Raw genomic sequence first — 16,641 nt, 5'->3', positions numbered from 1 at the left:
TAGCAGCCAGTGGAGAAGTGCAAGGCCTAGGTACCACTGCACACCCTCAGGAGAGCTAAGATAAAAGACAGTGCCCACTTTGAATGCTGGCAAGGATGTGGCTAAACTGGGTGACTCATAAGTTGCTGGTGGGAATGTAGAATAGTATAGCCACTTTGGAAAACAATTTAGCAGTTTCTTTTAAAACACAATACGCAACTCTCGTATGACCCAGCAATTACACTCCTGGGAATTTATCCCAGAGAAATCAAAATTTATGTTCACATAAATACAGGCATATGAATGTTTATATAGTTTATTTGTCATAGTCAAAAACTGGAAAGAACACAAATGTCTTTTGGTGGGTGAAACGTTAAATTGTACGTCTGCAGCATGAACTATGGATACCTGTGACAACCTGAATGAACTCTCCAGAGAATTATGCTGAGTGAAAAAGGCCAATTCCAAAAGGTTACTGTCTGATTCCATTTACATAACATTCTTGAAATGGCAAAAGTGTAGCTGTGGAGAATGGTTCAGTGGTTGCAAGGGGTCGACAAGGGGTGGTCTGGGAAGAATGTGGGTGTGTCCAGGAGAGGTCACAAGAGGGTCCTATGGGTGGAGGCAGTCCAGGTCTGGCTGCATCCATGTCAGTATGCTGACTGCAGTCGTGTGCTATAGTTTGACAGGATGATACCCCTGCAGGAAAACGGTACACAAGGTCTCCGTTTACTGTTTCTCACAACTGCATGTGAACCTACAGTTATCTAAACAAGAAAAGTCAGTTCACACCTATTCACTCTCTGTCAACAAACCCACATATACGCACTGCATGACGAGGGCTTTAACCAATATGTAGAATCATGTGAAGTGGGAAGAGGGAAAAGGGCTTTCCTTTTAGGGAACTATGACCTTGACTGACTTAAAATCAATATTTGCTTCAGATTTGCAGGTCCAGATCTAAAAGTTTAAATTAGATGTCAGGGTAGGTTAATTCAATTTCAGTGACCTTGGTATTGAGCCTTTGAAACACTGCCTCCCAGTTAAGGCTTGAATAAATAACAGTTCTCAGGTTGAATCAGGTGTGTTCAAATACGCAGAACCGGGCAGAGGGAGGTGGAAGGCAACAGGCTACACTGTGCTTCGGGCTCCCTCCTGCTCTCTGTGAGCCTGGACTGAAGCCTCCTCTGGTTCAGGTTCAGAGACCTTTCAGCCCTGCCTCTCCCTCCAGCCAGGTGGGTGTGGGTGGCCCAGGGGTGCCTCAAGTGGCAGGTTTGTTTTCTGGGGATCTCAATGTGATTGTGAACTTGCTGCCTCACGATTTCCTGCCAACCACCTCCTTCTAAAGGAGAGGCAAGGAGGAATCTCCGTTTTCTTCAAATGCTTGGGTCTCCCACAAACCAGTCATCGGATCCTCTTGGCAAAATGAGGACCCCAAGTGTTTAGAATCTGAATAACTTTGCCTTCTTTCTCCTTATCTTTTCAATAGTCTGTGGATTGTTTGGGGCATATCTGGTGGGGAGAATCTGAAAGTTGAAAATAAGCGATCAAATGAAGGGTAAATGCATTACTATTAGTAAATTTCTAAACAGGGCAATGAATGCCAGCTAACTAGAAACTGGCATGTCCCCACCATCTGCTGTTTGGGACTGAAGTCATGTGGAGCAGGAACGTAACATCGGTTGTGTCAGCACTCAGGCGCCACTGTGCTGAAGCTGCCAAAACCTGGCGTTTTATGGTCCCAGGGTGTCCATTGTTCCAGCTTCCTCTCCACCAAAATGTCACAGCCACTGGCCAAAGACACGGGGCGCCCCGTGTGATCAGCCACAAAGCAGGCGACACTAAATGCCCATTTTGGGAATGGACTGTTTATATGGGGGGGCGGTTGGTTCTCAGAAGGTCTAAATGGGGTGGGCCCGAGGACTGCTGCTTCTGGGGGATCCTCTGTCCTGCGGACTGGACTTGGGCCCCATTCCTCGTGGAGAGAGCGAAATGGCCTCTGTTTACTTCAAGAGTTAAATAAATACAGGCTTCCCTTGCTTGGAGCCCTGTTTTGGAATCAGTATTTACTGGGTGTGTTTTTGGTGAACTGGAAGGTACATTTCCAGGTCTGCTTTTCTGTAGGAATGTGGGGAAGCGCTGGCCATCTGACAACTGTGTCAGCCTTGGCGTCCTCCTCCTCCAGCCCCTGTGGACAAAGGGTGGGTGGGGTTGCCTGGCCCCCTTCTCACTGAAGGAGCTCCCAGGGGAACATGGCCCAGACAACAGCACAGCTGCGAGGACGGGCCCCTTGGTGAGAGGTGGTCACTGGTGCTGAATTGACATGGTGTCCACCCCCCTCTCAAAAACCAGCTAACAGGTGTGCACGGAGCCACAGGTCTGCCAAGGGTGGTGGGAGCTCGAAGACCGCAGTGCCTGCTCTGTTCCACGTAATTTACTTCTGCGGAGGCAGGAGCAAAGGTCAGGCAGAAAGCAGGGGTGGGAAAGATCCCGCCTGCAAACTTCACCTGCGGCCGGTGGTTCTAGGGGCCTGGGCAGGAGACCAGTTCAGTCTATGTTGTGTCTGCCCCCTGGCTGACCTGGGTTCCCAGCCACCTGAGGCCAGGCCTGCCTTGGTCCTGTGTCAGAGCCCTCCCTGCCCAGGGGAAGCACAGACCTGGGGCTGAGCCTGACCCCAGCCAGACCCCAGCCTGACAGGAGCGTTCAGCCACCTGGGAGGGACTAGGTCAGAGGGCAAAGGCTGGGAGGACGAGGAGGCTGCTAGGGCCTCGCCTGTGAGCACTCGCTGCCTCACTTCTCCTCCCCCTGCACGCTTCCAGGTCGCATATGAGTGTCTAGGTTGGGAAAAGGGTGTCTGTGTGGCTGACTTCCCTGCAAGAACTGTCTGCTGGGAGAACGCTGTGGCATGCTGGGCTTGGCTTGTGCACCGCTACCCTCGGAATGTCATTTTATTTGTGGATCTTGTGCCTGATGTTGCGAAGTGAGGTGAGGCCGTTGTGGAATGTGCACTCATCCTGGGACTTGCTACGCATTTGTCTTGTCACCTGAGGAGAGGGGAGGTGGCCTGGAGCCTGGGGCCTGCTCTGTCTCCCTGGATCTCCTGTTTCCGGGCCTCACACAAAACCCCATGAGAAGAGAAAGTGTGCCCAGCTTTGCCCACCAAGCACTGTCCTGGGCTTTCTCACCTGAGCCTTCTCACCTGTCCATACCCCTCCTCCCTGCTCCAGGACGCCTCCTGGGGCTGGAAAGTGGTCGAGGCCACCACCCTTTCCTGAAACCCCGAGGAGGCAGCATCCCCGGCTCCTGTCAGCTGTGTCCTGACGTGCTGTTCACGCTCTGCTTCTCACTGCGATGCGGAGGCCCCGCGGTTATTTTCACTCCCTCCTCATTTAACTTCACTCGGACTTCGTGGAGTCCACAGGGTGAAACCAGAGGAGGCGTTGCCTGGAATGACTGCTTTGCTTGGAGCGAGCCTCCCTCTGTGCCGTGGCCCTCAGTGGGCTCTTCCCACCGGGCTGTGACTGGCTCCTGAGGGGGCATGGGTGGGCTGAGGGTGTTTTCCGCCCCAGTGGCTCTAACCTGCCCCGTGGCGGAGAACAGCTGCTCCAGGACCCCGGGGTGCTGTTTGTGTTCTTTATGGAGCTTGGCATGTTGCTGTGTAAATAGCAGGTACTCCTAGTTGCTGCTTTGTTGTGAAAAGAGAAAAGCGATCCTGAATATTTAGAGCTGTGTGTGCTACACCTTCCTGCTGTCGTCTGTGGGGCAAGTCCAGCATCTGGGGGCCTGCGGGAGCCATGGGAACTCATGCTGTTTAGGGTGAATTGGTCATGATGGCTGTGGCTGCAGGTTCCCGCTACGGTGGAATCCAGCAGCCACAGTTTAGTGTAGATGGTGTGCCATTGGTGACATGGATGCTTGCATGCATCAGACCTCCGGAGCTCTGCTGAGTGATGGGCAACGTGGCCGGGACCCTGGTCCCAGGCATAGCCTCTCAGGGGACTCAGGGACCCGAGGGAAAGCTGACAGAGGCAGCAGGAGAGGAGTGAGGGGCTTCGTGAGATGGGGACCCCGTCCCATTGCTCAGTGCTGGGTCCCCAGCATGAAGTGTCTCACACAGAGGAGGCCTCACATGTCCCAAACCTAAATCAAAGCAGGATGAATGGAACCCAACCCACCGTCCCGGATCTCTTAGGCAGTAGCCAGAGGCTCCCAGCAGCCCCTCAGGAAGCTACCAGCAAACGGAGACATGGGAGCTGCACCTGACATCTCTGATTGGGTGTGGCTATTTCCATGGCCCATTTTTGCATTCAGGTTCTGATTCTCTGAACAATGTGACATTGGCTGATATTTATCTAATGCTCACCGCATGCCAGGTTACTGTTCAAATCAATTATATGAATTTAATCCTCAAAATAACCCACAAGGTGGGGACTTAGTGATCCTGTTTTACAGATGGGGCTACTGAGGCAGAGAGATTGAGTAACTCCCTCAGAGTCACCCCCTGATAACTAGGATTGGAACCCAGGCAGGTGACTCTGGGACCCAAACTCTGAACCCCTTTGCCTTAAGGCAGACTGCGCTGGAGGCTGTTTCCATTCCCCAAAAGAGCCCCTGCACTCAGCATCTTGTGAGCTTTGAGTGTGGAAGCTAGGATCGAGGGCTTGTCTGTTGTCGGAGAGTGGCCACCTACACACATCCTGAATGTGGGTGCCTTTAAAATACAGATACCCAGGAAATCCCCAGAAACGTTGGAGAATAAACATCAGCTCAGGTTGCCAGCGTTTAGACGCTGCATTTAGTCCCAGAGGACGGATGCCACACCCAGGGGCCAGAGGCAGTCTTCCCTCTGGCTTTTCATTTGGTTTCCTTTCAGTATTTGAAATGTAGAAATCAAGCCTGGATGTCAGAGTATTGATTTAGTTTTCTTTTTTCCCAGGAGGCATGATTAACAAAGAGCCAAAATGGCAAACTGCGGGGAGGCCATGGCATGGGCTGTGCCTCGAGAGCCGTGGTTGTGGGGCTGGCCGGGGAGGGCATCTCTGGTCCACAGAGGCCGGTCTGTGCTGCAAAGCCTGGGTGCAGGCACAGGGATGACGGGAGGGTCCTGGAGTCAAGGGAGCAGCTAAATATCAATGCAGCAGCTTCTTTTTGCCAGAGGTCTAGGTTGAAAAAAAAATGTTACACCTTTTAAAAAATATCGTACTTAAAACCTGCATTTGTTCTATACCCCGATCATCTTTTTAGAGACAAAACATCAAGAAATATGGCCTGAAAAAGGCTCATGAAAATTCCATTCCGAGAATTAAGTGGTAATGACACTCTGAAACCTCACTGTTTAAAGAGATCCACTGATAGTATAACAGGACCCCTGATATAGTTATAAAATTCATTGTTAAAATCGGGGAATGTTTGCAAGCGTCTGGCCCGCAGATATGAGGAGCCAGAGTCTTCAGAGGACGCTAGAGGACGGTGCACAGCTCCCTGCCAGCGGCTGCAGCTCTCATGCTGCTGGGACAGTGGCTGGATGCAGACCTGCGTGGTGCAGCGTCTGCTGCTGCTGCGGTGAGGGTGGCCACATAGGTGACGCCCTGCCAGGCGCATCCAGGCCCAGCCTCGCGGTTGTCCACTTTGAGGCCAGGTCTCTTGGGAATGCAGGCCTGTTGTGTCTACAATCTCACACTCCTTAAACTCCCCTGACCAGGACACACGACAAGGTTTTCCTATCAAACTTTACATGCATTTCCTAGGACATCTCCGGATTTCATCAGCTCCGAGTGGACCAAGCCTTTGTCCTTACAGCCGGGAAGGCATTCGATACCCAGATCTGGTCACATTCTGCCTGTTGGTGCATGTGTTAGAAGCACGTGTGTGTTTCTGCCCACCTCATGGCTGCTGAGGAGCAGTGGCTACTGCGTGTCATTCTTGTGATGGCTTTGTGATTTTGTGTGCAAAGCCTTGTTTACAGGCCGCCCCCGAGAGCAAAGGATAATGGTGCATTATCTATTAACGTGACCCTGGAGAACTCTAATTGAACTGCACAAATGGAAGAATCCTCCCCCCCAGCCCCTGCTGCTCACAGACAGTACGCTCAGCCCAGCAGGGGCTGCTCTTACAAATGCCGTCGCAGCACAGGCGGTCAAGGCTTGGCATCTTCCGGGGTCCCCGGTTTCCTTTGAGAGGACACAGTATTTTCAGAAATGGAGTTCGCATGTGTACTCACCAGTCAGCAGCAGTCAGCTGTGACGTCTCCGAACTGTAGAGGCTTTGGACTTTTTGGCCCACTTTCTACATAGAACGATGGAGATTTAGGATCTTACCGCCCTAGTTTAATCTTGTTTTGCAGATGAGGGGCCGAGGTCCCGGAGTCCTGAGCCACGTGAGCTGGGCTTCCACTCTGGGCTCCATGCCGCGCTTCCTCGCCAGATAGACGTGGCCGGTCAAGCTGTTTCAAAGTCTTATTCCAGTCAGGTTTTTGTTTGATTGATTTCTTTGTTCATGAAGTAGAATGTGGTTTATGTATTACATGTATTTCTGTGTGTGTTTTTATTACAATATCTCATTTTCATGGGCTTTTGTAACTTAGGTTACCGCTAACCTGTGACCCTTGTAGTCTCTTCTTCCACCATGTGTATCCTGATGTCGGAACTCTGCTTTGGTGGATGGCTTTTGTGAAGTTAATTAATACACATTTCATTTAGAATAATGCTTTGAGCAACTCAAAGAAAGTGAATTTAATTTTATCACTTAGTTTTTATTTTATACTTAAAGAGCTCTATTTGACTTATTCAGATTTTTGCCATCAATGTTGTATATACACAAAGGGAAGCTAAGCAAAGTAACTTGGTTAGATTTTCCTAACATTTCTTCACATTCAGCATCCAACTCTTCTGACTCCCTTTAACTGGGACGTTCCCCAGCCATCACTGTCAGTCTTCCTCAGATGCCAGTTTGTAGATGTATTTCTCTTTCCTTGATGCCTCATGTGGCAACAAATAAAGACTTGAAGCTCTTCCTGGGCTCTCGAACCGGGCCTGCCGCATTCTCAGAGACGCAGAACCTTAGGAGATGCGTGGACGTGCGTGGTGCGTCTGTGTGTGCTGTGCCGTGGGCTGGCTTACGCAGTTGTGCGGCTGGCATGTCTGACCTCAGTAGTGCAGACACAGGCTGGAGACCCGGGCGGGATTTCTGTGTGGCAGTCTGCAGGCAGGTGTCCGCTTCTCCAGGGGACCCTGTCCTGTTCTCTTAAGGCCGTGCAGGGATTGAATGAGGCCCAGCCCACTGTGGAGGGGCACATGCTCCCCGCGGAGCCAGCTGACTGCAGGTGTTAATCAGCCACACCCACCCGACGCCGGCACAGCCCCCGGCGAGGGTCGGACTGGGTGGCTGGGCTGGGGCCTCAGCAGACTGACCCCTGACCCACCCGAGACCAGGCTCCATCCTGACCCACCTTCCTCATTTCCGTGAAATGCATCACTCCTTCCTGGCCACCTGCCCGGCGCATGCCCAGGCTGACCGCAGGACCATTTGCCCTTTCCTAGGGTTTGTTACTTCCCGTGCCTTCATTACCCCTAGGGCCACTCCTCACACGGCTCCTCAGGCCTGGAACGCCCCCAGCCCCGCTCACGTGTGCGATACGTGTGCCAGGCACCTCCTGGTGGGATTCCAGGTTCTGCCCTGGGGCTAAGAGCACCTGGAGGCTCAAGGTGACTTTGAGACCCTCCCGCGCAGGGTCTGGATGGATCGTGGGAGAGCCATGAACAGAGCAGCTGCCGTGGAAGCAAAGCCAGGGCGGGAGGACGGCTGCACCTCCACCCGCAGAGCACCCGGGTCCGGCAGGAAAAGCGGAGGCCTCCTGTGGCCACTGTGCCTCTTCCAGAAACTTCCGTACGCACAGAGCGAGCGTCGCGTCCCGAATGACTGGCAGTGGTGTTGTGGATAAATGTTAACCTGGAGGTTTTCATCTGAAAAGTTCTAGTTTAATTTTTAAAGTCTTGTTTTTACCAATTCTGCTTGTTCAAGACATACCTTATGCTTTTTTCCTCTAGTTTTTCTTTTAGAAAGAATTTAATGAATTGTGCTGGGATCACCCTCGTAACCCCCTGTCCTCCGAGTCTCTCCACTCCGGCCCCAGCAGTTGGCGTGTCAGTTATATTTATATTATACATCCTGCCATCTGGAGCTCTCATCGAGAATTTCTCGGACATGGTGTGACTTCAGTGGGTCCTTTGTTTCAGAACAAGTGTGTTCTCCTTACTCTCTGGCACGGCCTCGGTATTTAGGGGTTTCCTCTCTCTGGGAAGCTGTTCCTTCTCGAGAACATAGTGTGCTTTGTTCCTCCAGTGAGGGAGGTGGGTCATCCTGGGGGGAAAACTGCCGGCAGCTCACAGAACAATAGGACAGAGGATACTGTCCATGGCTGTCTAGGTCTGAGCTGTTCAAAGGTATTCTCTGCGTTTCCATGGGTTTCAGCTCTAGGTTAGATTTTCTCCCTATTAGAGGGAACAGCTCATCCCCCGGCATCGACAGAGGGGTGTATCTGTTGGCAAGCGGGATGTCGAAACCCAAAAGCGAATTATTGGTAGCAGCCCACGTGCAGCACACGCCTACGGCAACCAAGCTGCACGGTGGCCTGGCGTGGTGTGTCCACAGCAGCAACGCGCAGGTGCTGGAAACCGAGTTTAGAATATTTGGAGTGCACACAGGCTCACAAGGCTTTCTGAATGCTCGTGCATGTCTCCATCGTGGGAGATGCGCAGTAGACACACAGAAGCTTGTTCTGTCTGTGACGGCAGCAGCCCCTCCTGCAGGTGTGGAGAAGGCCCTCTGTCCTCATGCATCGGGCTGCGGCCCAGGTGTCTGCGTCACCGAGGTCCCTCAGTAACTTCAGGGCAGAGGCCTTCTGTCCCGGACGCCTGCCCTCAGGGGCTGTGTCTTAGTCTGTTTTCTGCTGCTGTCACAGAGTATCACGGATTGGGTAGTTTACACACAATGGAAGTTTATTTGGCTCATGGTCCTAGAGGCTTGGAAGCCCAAGATTGAGGAGCTGCATCTGGTGAGGGCCCCTGAGCTGTGTCTTCCCAAGCGACAGCATCACCTGGTGAGGCAGCAGAGAGGGCAAGAGAGCAGAGAGCCCGAGAGGGGACCCAGCTTGCTCTCAGAACTAAAACAGCACTTAAAGTCACGAGGGCAGGGTCCTCAGACCTGGTCACCTCTTCTTAGGCCCCACGTCCCAACACGGCGGTGTTGGGGGTGAGGTTTCCCACACCTGACCTTTGCGGGACACATTAAACCCCAGCAGACTGCCTTGTCCCCTGCTCATTTTGGTTGTTTCATTGAAACGTGGGTGTGATGGATGCTGGGGTTTCTCTCCCAGGTGGCGGCATAGGCCGTCATTCTGGGGAAGGGAGGCTTTGGGGTTTCGGTGTCCAGGACTGTGTCAGTTTCCTATTGCAATTGACAGATGGCCGCAAACAGTGGCTAACCACACACATTCATGGTCTATAGCTCTGGAGGCCAGAAGTTCTAACACCAAGGTGTGAACAGGGCCAGTGCCTTCCGGAGGCTCCAGGGAGAATCCTTTCCTTGCCCTCTCCAGCCCCAGGTGCTGCCTGCATTCCTGGGCTCATGGCCGCACCACCCAGACCCCTGCATCTATCCTCACATCTCCCTGCCTGAGCCTCCCGCTGCCCTGCTGGAAGGACCCTGGGATGACCCTGGATCTCCTGGATAGTCCAGGATGACCTCCCCAGGTCAAGGTCACTGACTTCATCCTACCTGCAAGGCCCTTTTGCCACATAAGGTGACATTCACAGGCACCAAGGATCAGGTCGTGAGCATCTTGGGGGCCATAACTCGGCCAACCCCAGTGGCTCTCTGTGGTGCGTGGGGGCTTGGGTTGCACTGTGAATGACTGCAGACTGTGCCGCAGCTCAGGTAGGGACCCCGAGGGGCCTCCAGTGTTGGGCTGCAGCGACCAGGCATCGAAGCACACACTTCTGGGGATGTTGGGGTCCTCCCTGCTTGGTAGAGCAGACTCTACCAAGGGGAGTCTGCTGTGCCTCCATGTTGCACCTGTTCTCCAGGTGTGTCCACGTGAGCACACGGCAGAGCCCTGAAGACTTCTGAGGGTGCAGGCTGCTAAGCCTTCTGCGCAAACCACGGCTTAAAATAATAAAAACGTGAAGAAGTGACTCTGCTATTATTTTATTGTAATTATAATAAAATACACCTAGGCGCTAATTTGAAAGCGTCCAGTGATCTTTGCAGGTATTCACTGCTTTGTACTTGGACAAACATTTGCCTTCCCATGAGCAGTCTTCTGCCTCGGGGCTCAGTTGGCCCTGCGAGGAGATGCCTGGTTCCCCAGTCGCCTGGGCAATCGTGCAGCATGGGTGGGGGACAGGGCCGCAAGTCTTCCTTTAAAATCTGAGGAGCTCTGATTCCTCCTCAGGGAACATGGTCGGGCCTGGTGGGACTGGGCCTGCCATTCCCTTCCTGCTGCTGGGGGCTTGGTGTGGGGTCCAAGGCCCAGGCCAGCGCCTGCCCCCCTGAGGCCCTTCCTGCCATGGCCTGGCCGGGACCTGAGGCCCTCCTTTCCATATCCGTGGTCACACATACAGCTGGGCTGTTAAGGGCATCCCCACTGTTACTTCCTGGGAGCTGCGGTCACCCTCAGTGAACCCCTCTGTCCTTCTAGTTCAGGTCTTTCCAGAAGGTGCTTCCTGTGACACTGAGTCCTTGCCCCAGCCCAGGAGAGGCCACTGATGGATGGCCTGCTGGGGTACAGAATCAGAGGGGCCTCCTGCCTTGCTGTGAGCATGAGAGGCCACTCATTCACCCTCACCCTTGCCCTCCTGCTGTGCTCCTCACTCACCTACCTCCTCCAGTTTCTGCCCTGTGCCAGCTTCTCCGTTGCACAGCAAGGGTACATGCACACACACATGCACACACAAACATGCTCACACACGGGCTCACATCCAGGCATGCACACGCACATGCACAGACATGCACACACACACTTTCATGCAGACATGCTCACACCTGTGCATGCACAGATGCACACACACGCGCACACAAACATGCTCACACACGTACACACGCATGCACAGTCACGCTCACACATGCACACACACTTGCATGTAGACATGCTCACATGTGTAGGCACGGATGCTCACACACATGCATGCACACACACAGGCACATGCACATACACACATGTACACACGGACATGCTCACACACATGCACACACACATACAAACACACATGTGGACTTACCGTCTAGTGAGGCAGTGCTGTCTCCTCGGAGGCCTGCATGTGCGGGTGGGTTGCGGTCCCCGTGTGGTGTCGGCCAGGCCTGCTGTGCTGTGAGGAGCCGGCCATGGGGGTGGGCCTCACCTCTAGCTGACCCAGTTGGTGGCCACATCCCTGGTGCCCAGGCCTGGTCTGTGGCCAGTGCAGCCTTCACACCTGACAGCACAGACAGACCCTTCTTGCCCAGACCGCAGCAATCAGGCACTCCCTCTCCTTCAGCTCGGGGCTGCTGGGCAAAGCACAGCCGTAACTCTGGAGCAAAACCCCTGAAGGCCCCAGTGAAGGCCCCAGCTGCCGAGTTGTTCTCCCAAGATCCCCCCAGGCTCTGGGAGGCAAGGCCCCAACCCCCACCCAGACTCTGGAGCAAAACCCCTGAAGGCCCCAGTGAAGGCCCCAGCTGCCGAGCTGTTCTCCCAAGACACCCCCCCCAGGCTCTGGGAGGCCAGGCCCCAACCCCCACCCAGAGAGGGTATGAGGAAGGAGCCCACTCTGTGCACAGGCTCTGCCTCTTTCTCCAGGGTACAGGTGGGGGGGAACCCCCCAGGGAGCCGATGCCTTCAACACACAGTAGTTTGCTGAACCCAGAATCTAGGCATCTTTGCCTTCATTTTTGGCTCTTCCAAGAAGAATCCCATTGGTACCCACTTCTCACCAAGCATCTGGCCTGTCCCGATGCGGGGTGTGCTTCGCCTCTCTGAGCAGCTAAAAGATGTTTGAAGGGGTGGGGCCTGTGAGTGAGAACCTGTCTGGCCCTGGAGCTCTGGGAGGTGGATGAAGACGTTCTGGAATATTTCAGGCTGGTGCCAGATCTGTCATGGCAGCCTTCTCTCATGCCTGACTCAGCTCTGCCCTGGGCACAGACATCCCCTCTGAAAGGGCCCGTAGCTCCCACCTACCTCTGCCGCTCTCAGCAGGGAATGCCGCTGTCTTTTCACGTCCTCCTGCCAACCTGGGGCCCAGGCACGTCTCGTGGAATCTAAAGTTGCTTTTGAAGGAATTCTTTCTCTATGCAGCGGATTCCTGCTCCTCATCCAACAGGGTCTGAGCGTGCTCCTCCTGGCCAGGATTCTGGGGCCTGGCATCAGAGCGGGGCAAGGGTCACTGAGCCTCCACAGCTCCTCAGAACTCTCTGCTCAGGACTTCACAGCAGGGCATGGCTAGGAGGGAATGACTTGTATGGGGACCAGGATAGGCACCAGGTGGATCCTCAGGTCGGTCAACAAGGACCCTCAGGGGGTCCCCAGGGCCACTCACCTCCCTGCACCCGTGTCTGCAGCCAGTCGTGCATGTGGCTGCTCCGTAGCCTGTCTTGGTCCCTTTCCTGCTATTGTGGGTAGAATTATGTCCCTGAAAAGATGTGTTGAGTTCTGACCCCCAGTGTCTGTGGGTGTGGCCTCGTGGAGGTGGGGCCGCTGCCTCTGCAGATGCATGAGCTCAGATGGAGTCGCCCTGGAGTAGGAACCATAATCCAGCCACTGGTGTCCATGGAAGATGGGGAGAGATACAGGGAGACAGGCTCGCAGCTGGGTCGGGCCACAGTCAAGGGTGCTGGCTCCCCGGAAGCTGGCAGAGGCAGGGTGGCTCCTCCACTGGTGCTGGTGTGCACGGCCACACCAACCACCCGCTTGCTCCAGGCCCCAGAGATTCCACCCCAGGGACACAGGGGGACTCACAGAGGCCTGGCCTGCAGCCCCCACTGGAAGGGTTGTGGATGGGGATCTGGCACATTCGATGTAACTGAGAGAGGTTGGGTTAACCAGGCTGCCTGGGAGGAGACGGCGTCCACTTGCAGTGCACCTCAGTGCAGGGTTGCGGGGGGCGGGGGGTCCCAGCTGGGGCAGTGCATAGCCCACCCCGGATGGCCCCTGCCCACGGTGGCGACTCTTGAGATTCCCTTGAGGCAGCCCCGGTGCCCTGGGTTCTACAGTTGCCCACGTTGATGTCAAGCTTTGAGTTGTGGTTCTTGCCTCGGGAGCAGCTCTCCCCACCATGCAGGCAAATGGTCTCTAGTTAAAGTGAGTTTGCCTTTTGTTTTTTCACCAAACAAACCCATCCGAGCAGTACCCCGGCTGCCCCCAGGATGACGTGAGCCCATCATGATGCTCCCTGTGACAGGGACCCCCTGCCAAGGAACAAGGTGCAGAATCCCACAGCGCCGTGTGTCTGCTCGCGTGGATGCATGTTACCATAACGTGCGCATATAAAAGTCATGTACGGATTTCAGAAACTTTAAAATAGCCATACCCTTTGGCCTGTACCTCTACTTGTAGGAAATTAACCCAGAGAAACAATCAGATGTGAGATAAGGATTTGCCTGTGTGTTTCTTTGCCAGTGTTTATGACAGCCAAGAATCACTAGAAAACCTGATTAAAATTTGAAACACACATCCCAGGAAATATTCACCCAGCTACTTAAAATCATGCAGACGAGTAGCATCATGAAAAAACGTTTGAGTGAAAAATTTGTTACAAAGAATATACATTGCTGTTATAATTTTGTATAAAAAGGCATCAGAAGGATAAAAAGACCTCTAGGTGATGCTGTTAAAGTGTATTTTATTTTTATTTTCTGTATTTTCCAAAGTGAATGCAATGATTTTGTAGTCAGACAAAAATACATATTAAGTTACTTGTTTTATGCATCAAAACGTAATGGTCATTTGTGTGTGAGAACGTTAGATGATGGAGTCCAGGTCAGCAATCCTGCCAGATTTTATCCCCAAAAGACCACCTCCTCACTAACTGTCCTTATCAACTGATTCTGCATTATAGTTTATATTAATGTGAATTCCAGACTTCCTTGCCCTGCAAAGGTACAAAAAAAGAAGTCCAGCAGCTCCTCCTCTTCCTTCCTCTCCCGCCCCTCCCCTCCCTGTCCCCCTCTTCAGAAGTGCAGTCCTTCAGTCGTCCGTGTGTGGACCAGGACCTGCTCACTGCTGGGACACAGGGACCTGTTCACACGTCACACTGGCCCCCGAGGGGGAGGTGCCAGCAGGTGCCCTCCTGTCACCGCATGGAGGCCATCACATACCCAGGTGCCATGTCACCTCTGCTGCAGCGTGAGCTCTGGGCGGGCAGGAGCCACCAGCCTTGCTCAGTGCTGCACCTCAGAGCCAGCCCTGGTTGTCCGGAATCGAGGGTTCGTTTCCAGATTTCTGGGGCCATGGCTTCAGTGCATCCCTGACATGCTGGGTGTTATCCCGCCAGGCTCTACCAGTTACGATGAGCTTGTGAATTTCCTCACAGTCCTTTTCCAGTCTCCACCCTCTCTGATTCCCTTCCCAAGCCGTGGAGTGAGGCTGTGCAGAAAACACCTGTGCCTTCCCTTCTGTGGCCGGGGCCGCTCTGCCCCTCCATAGCCTGCTCCCCTAGTCTTGGGGTTGGCACTGGGAGCCTGGCCCTGCCTGCTCCAGCTCCCAATTCTCACCTCCGCTTTGTGGCTGATCATCCAGAAAGGTCGGTCGCTATGAGGATGTTTGGTATCCAGGTGTCGCGTTACCTTCAGCCTCCCTCCTGGAGCGCCTCTGGTTCCTGGGAGAGAGGCTGAGCCAGGGATGGAAAGAAAGCCGTCCCTTGGGACACACGGCTTGGGACCTTACCTAAGTGTCCTGGGTCTATCTGCTGGGAACTTTGTGGATGCCATTCCCCTTGCGACACTACAGACACCACAGGTCTGCATCTTTGTGCCTCTGTGTGGCCTGGGGCAAGTCGCTGAACCTCTCTGCATATTCTGTAACATGCTAAAAACGGTGCCTTTTCCCCGCTCTCTGTGAAGACCAATAGTTTCCAGTGTGGGGAGCATCTGGCAGGTGCCTGGAGTGCCCAGTGCTCCCTAATGCCAGGTGTAACGGTGACAGTCGTTCTTTAGGCGAGAGTTAAATGATTTTTATGGAAAGATGGCATCATTTGTGCTATAATTTAAGGCAGAATAAAGACTTGACAGAGCTAGAGAGAAAGAGAGACTTAGTTTAACAAATCAGCTCCTGAAATTGTGGGTGTTGGAAGGTCCAGAATCCGCAGGCCAGGGGCAGCCGGGGACTGGGGAGAGTTGGGTTGCAGTCCAGGCCGTCTGGGGGCAGAGCTCCCTCTTCCTCGGGGAACCTCTGTCTTTTTCTCTCAAGGCCCTTGATGGATTGGGTGAGGCCCACCCACATTATGTCACCCGCTTTACTCAGTCTACTGACATAAGTGCCAATCTCATCTAAACATAGCTTCACAGAGACATCTAACCTAGCATTTGACCCAATATCTGGGCATGGTGGCCCAGCCAAGTTGCCAGTAATAAAGTCAATGGCCACAGAGACCAAGGGTCTCCACCCTGGTACCCCAACATGACATGGTGCCAGCTAGAGGATGCTGGCCAGGGGACAGAGTGGATGGCATAGGGTTGAGGAAAGAAGCCAAGAGCATGTGTGGAAATGCCCAAGGGGTGAAGAGGGAGATCAGAGAAGTGGGACGGGCCAGAGAGTGTGGCCTTTTCCTTTCATCTTGCTTTTAAGATGCAACAGATTTCAGCAGTGGTTCTCAAAATGTGGACCAACACATTCAACATCCCAGGGAATTTTGCTAGAAACGCACATCCTCAGGCCCCACCCCAGACCTCCTGGATCAGCAAGGAGCCATCAGAGCCCAGCCATGTGAGCTTAACAAGCCCTTGGTAGATCCTGATACAGCCCAAGGCTGGGTAGGCTTGAGGGCACCTGCCTGGCACCGGGAGAAGAGGGCAAGTGCTCAGGGAGTGTGGCCTGGGGCCGTGTGGGATGAGGACCAGGGAGAGTGTTTTGCCTTAGACTAGTGGAAAGGGCAGGGCCTGCATTTCAGGACCCTTCTGCCTGATGACAGGCTTTCCCTGAAGCTGGAGGGGTGGGGTTGGGGTGAGGGGTGGGGTCGGGGAGTGGTGAAGGTTCCCTGAACTGACAGGGAATGAGTTAGGAGCAGACCCATTTGAGGGCACTTTTTGGAGACCATGTATAGACAGGAGGTAGCAATTGTGCAGTGGTAGGCACAGTGGGGTTGCTTCAGCTCTGGGCAGCCCAGGGGATGCTTGTCCACACAGGGAGAGGCTGCCATCCACACCGAGGCCTTTCCAGAGTCCTCCTTTCACTGGGCTCCAAAGAGATTCTATAGAACCAAGTGAAACTGCTGATACTCAATACGTTTCTCATGTTAAGCAAAAACAAAAACAAAGCAGCCATTTCTTACAGATTTACTCAGTACCTTCTATCTGTGGTTGTTGTACTTCTTATTCTGTAATTATTTTTTATTATGAATTATTTATTTCCAGATCTGTCTGGCCTATCCAGACCTGTGGGAGCTATAAGGGGAAGTACTGTGTCACCTTCATTTTTTT

At 53.5% G+C, this 16,641-nt stretch overlaps 1 protein-coding gene across 1 annotated transcript in view; it reads left to right on the top strand.

Moving 5' to 3' along the window:
* MCF2L (MCF.2 cell line derived transforming sequence-like) overlaps window positions 1-16,641 on the top strand; it is a 256,715-nt gene that overhangs the window by 69,183 nt on the left and 170,891 nt on the right. The window contains exon 2 of the mRNA XM_011979440.1: window positions 2,351-2,356. Coding sequence (XP_011834830.1) covers window positions 2,351-2,356 — 6 coding nt within the window. The remainder of the gene's footprint in view (window positions 1-2,350; window positions 2,357-16,641) is intronic.

This window comes from Mandrillus leucophaeus, unplaced genomic scaffold (assembly GCF_000951045.1).
Source record: "Mandrillus leucophaeus isolate KB7577 unplaced genomic scaffold, Mleu.le_1.0 Scaffold201, whole genome shotgun sequence".
NCBI classification, from domain to species: domain Eukaryota; kingdom Metazoa; phylum Chordata; class Mammalia; order Primates; family Cercopithecidae; genus Mandrillus; species Mandrillus leucophaeus.
The sequence above is the reverse complement of the archived record's forward strand: the minus strand, read 5'-3'. Positions and strand labels throughout refer to the sequence as shown.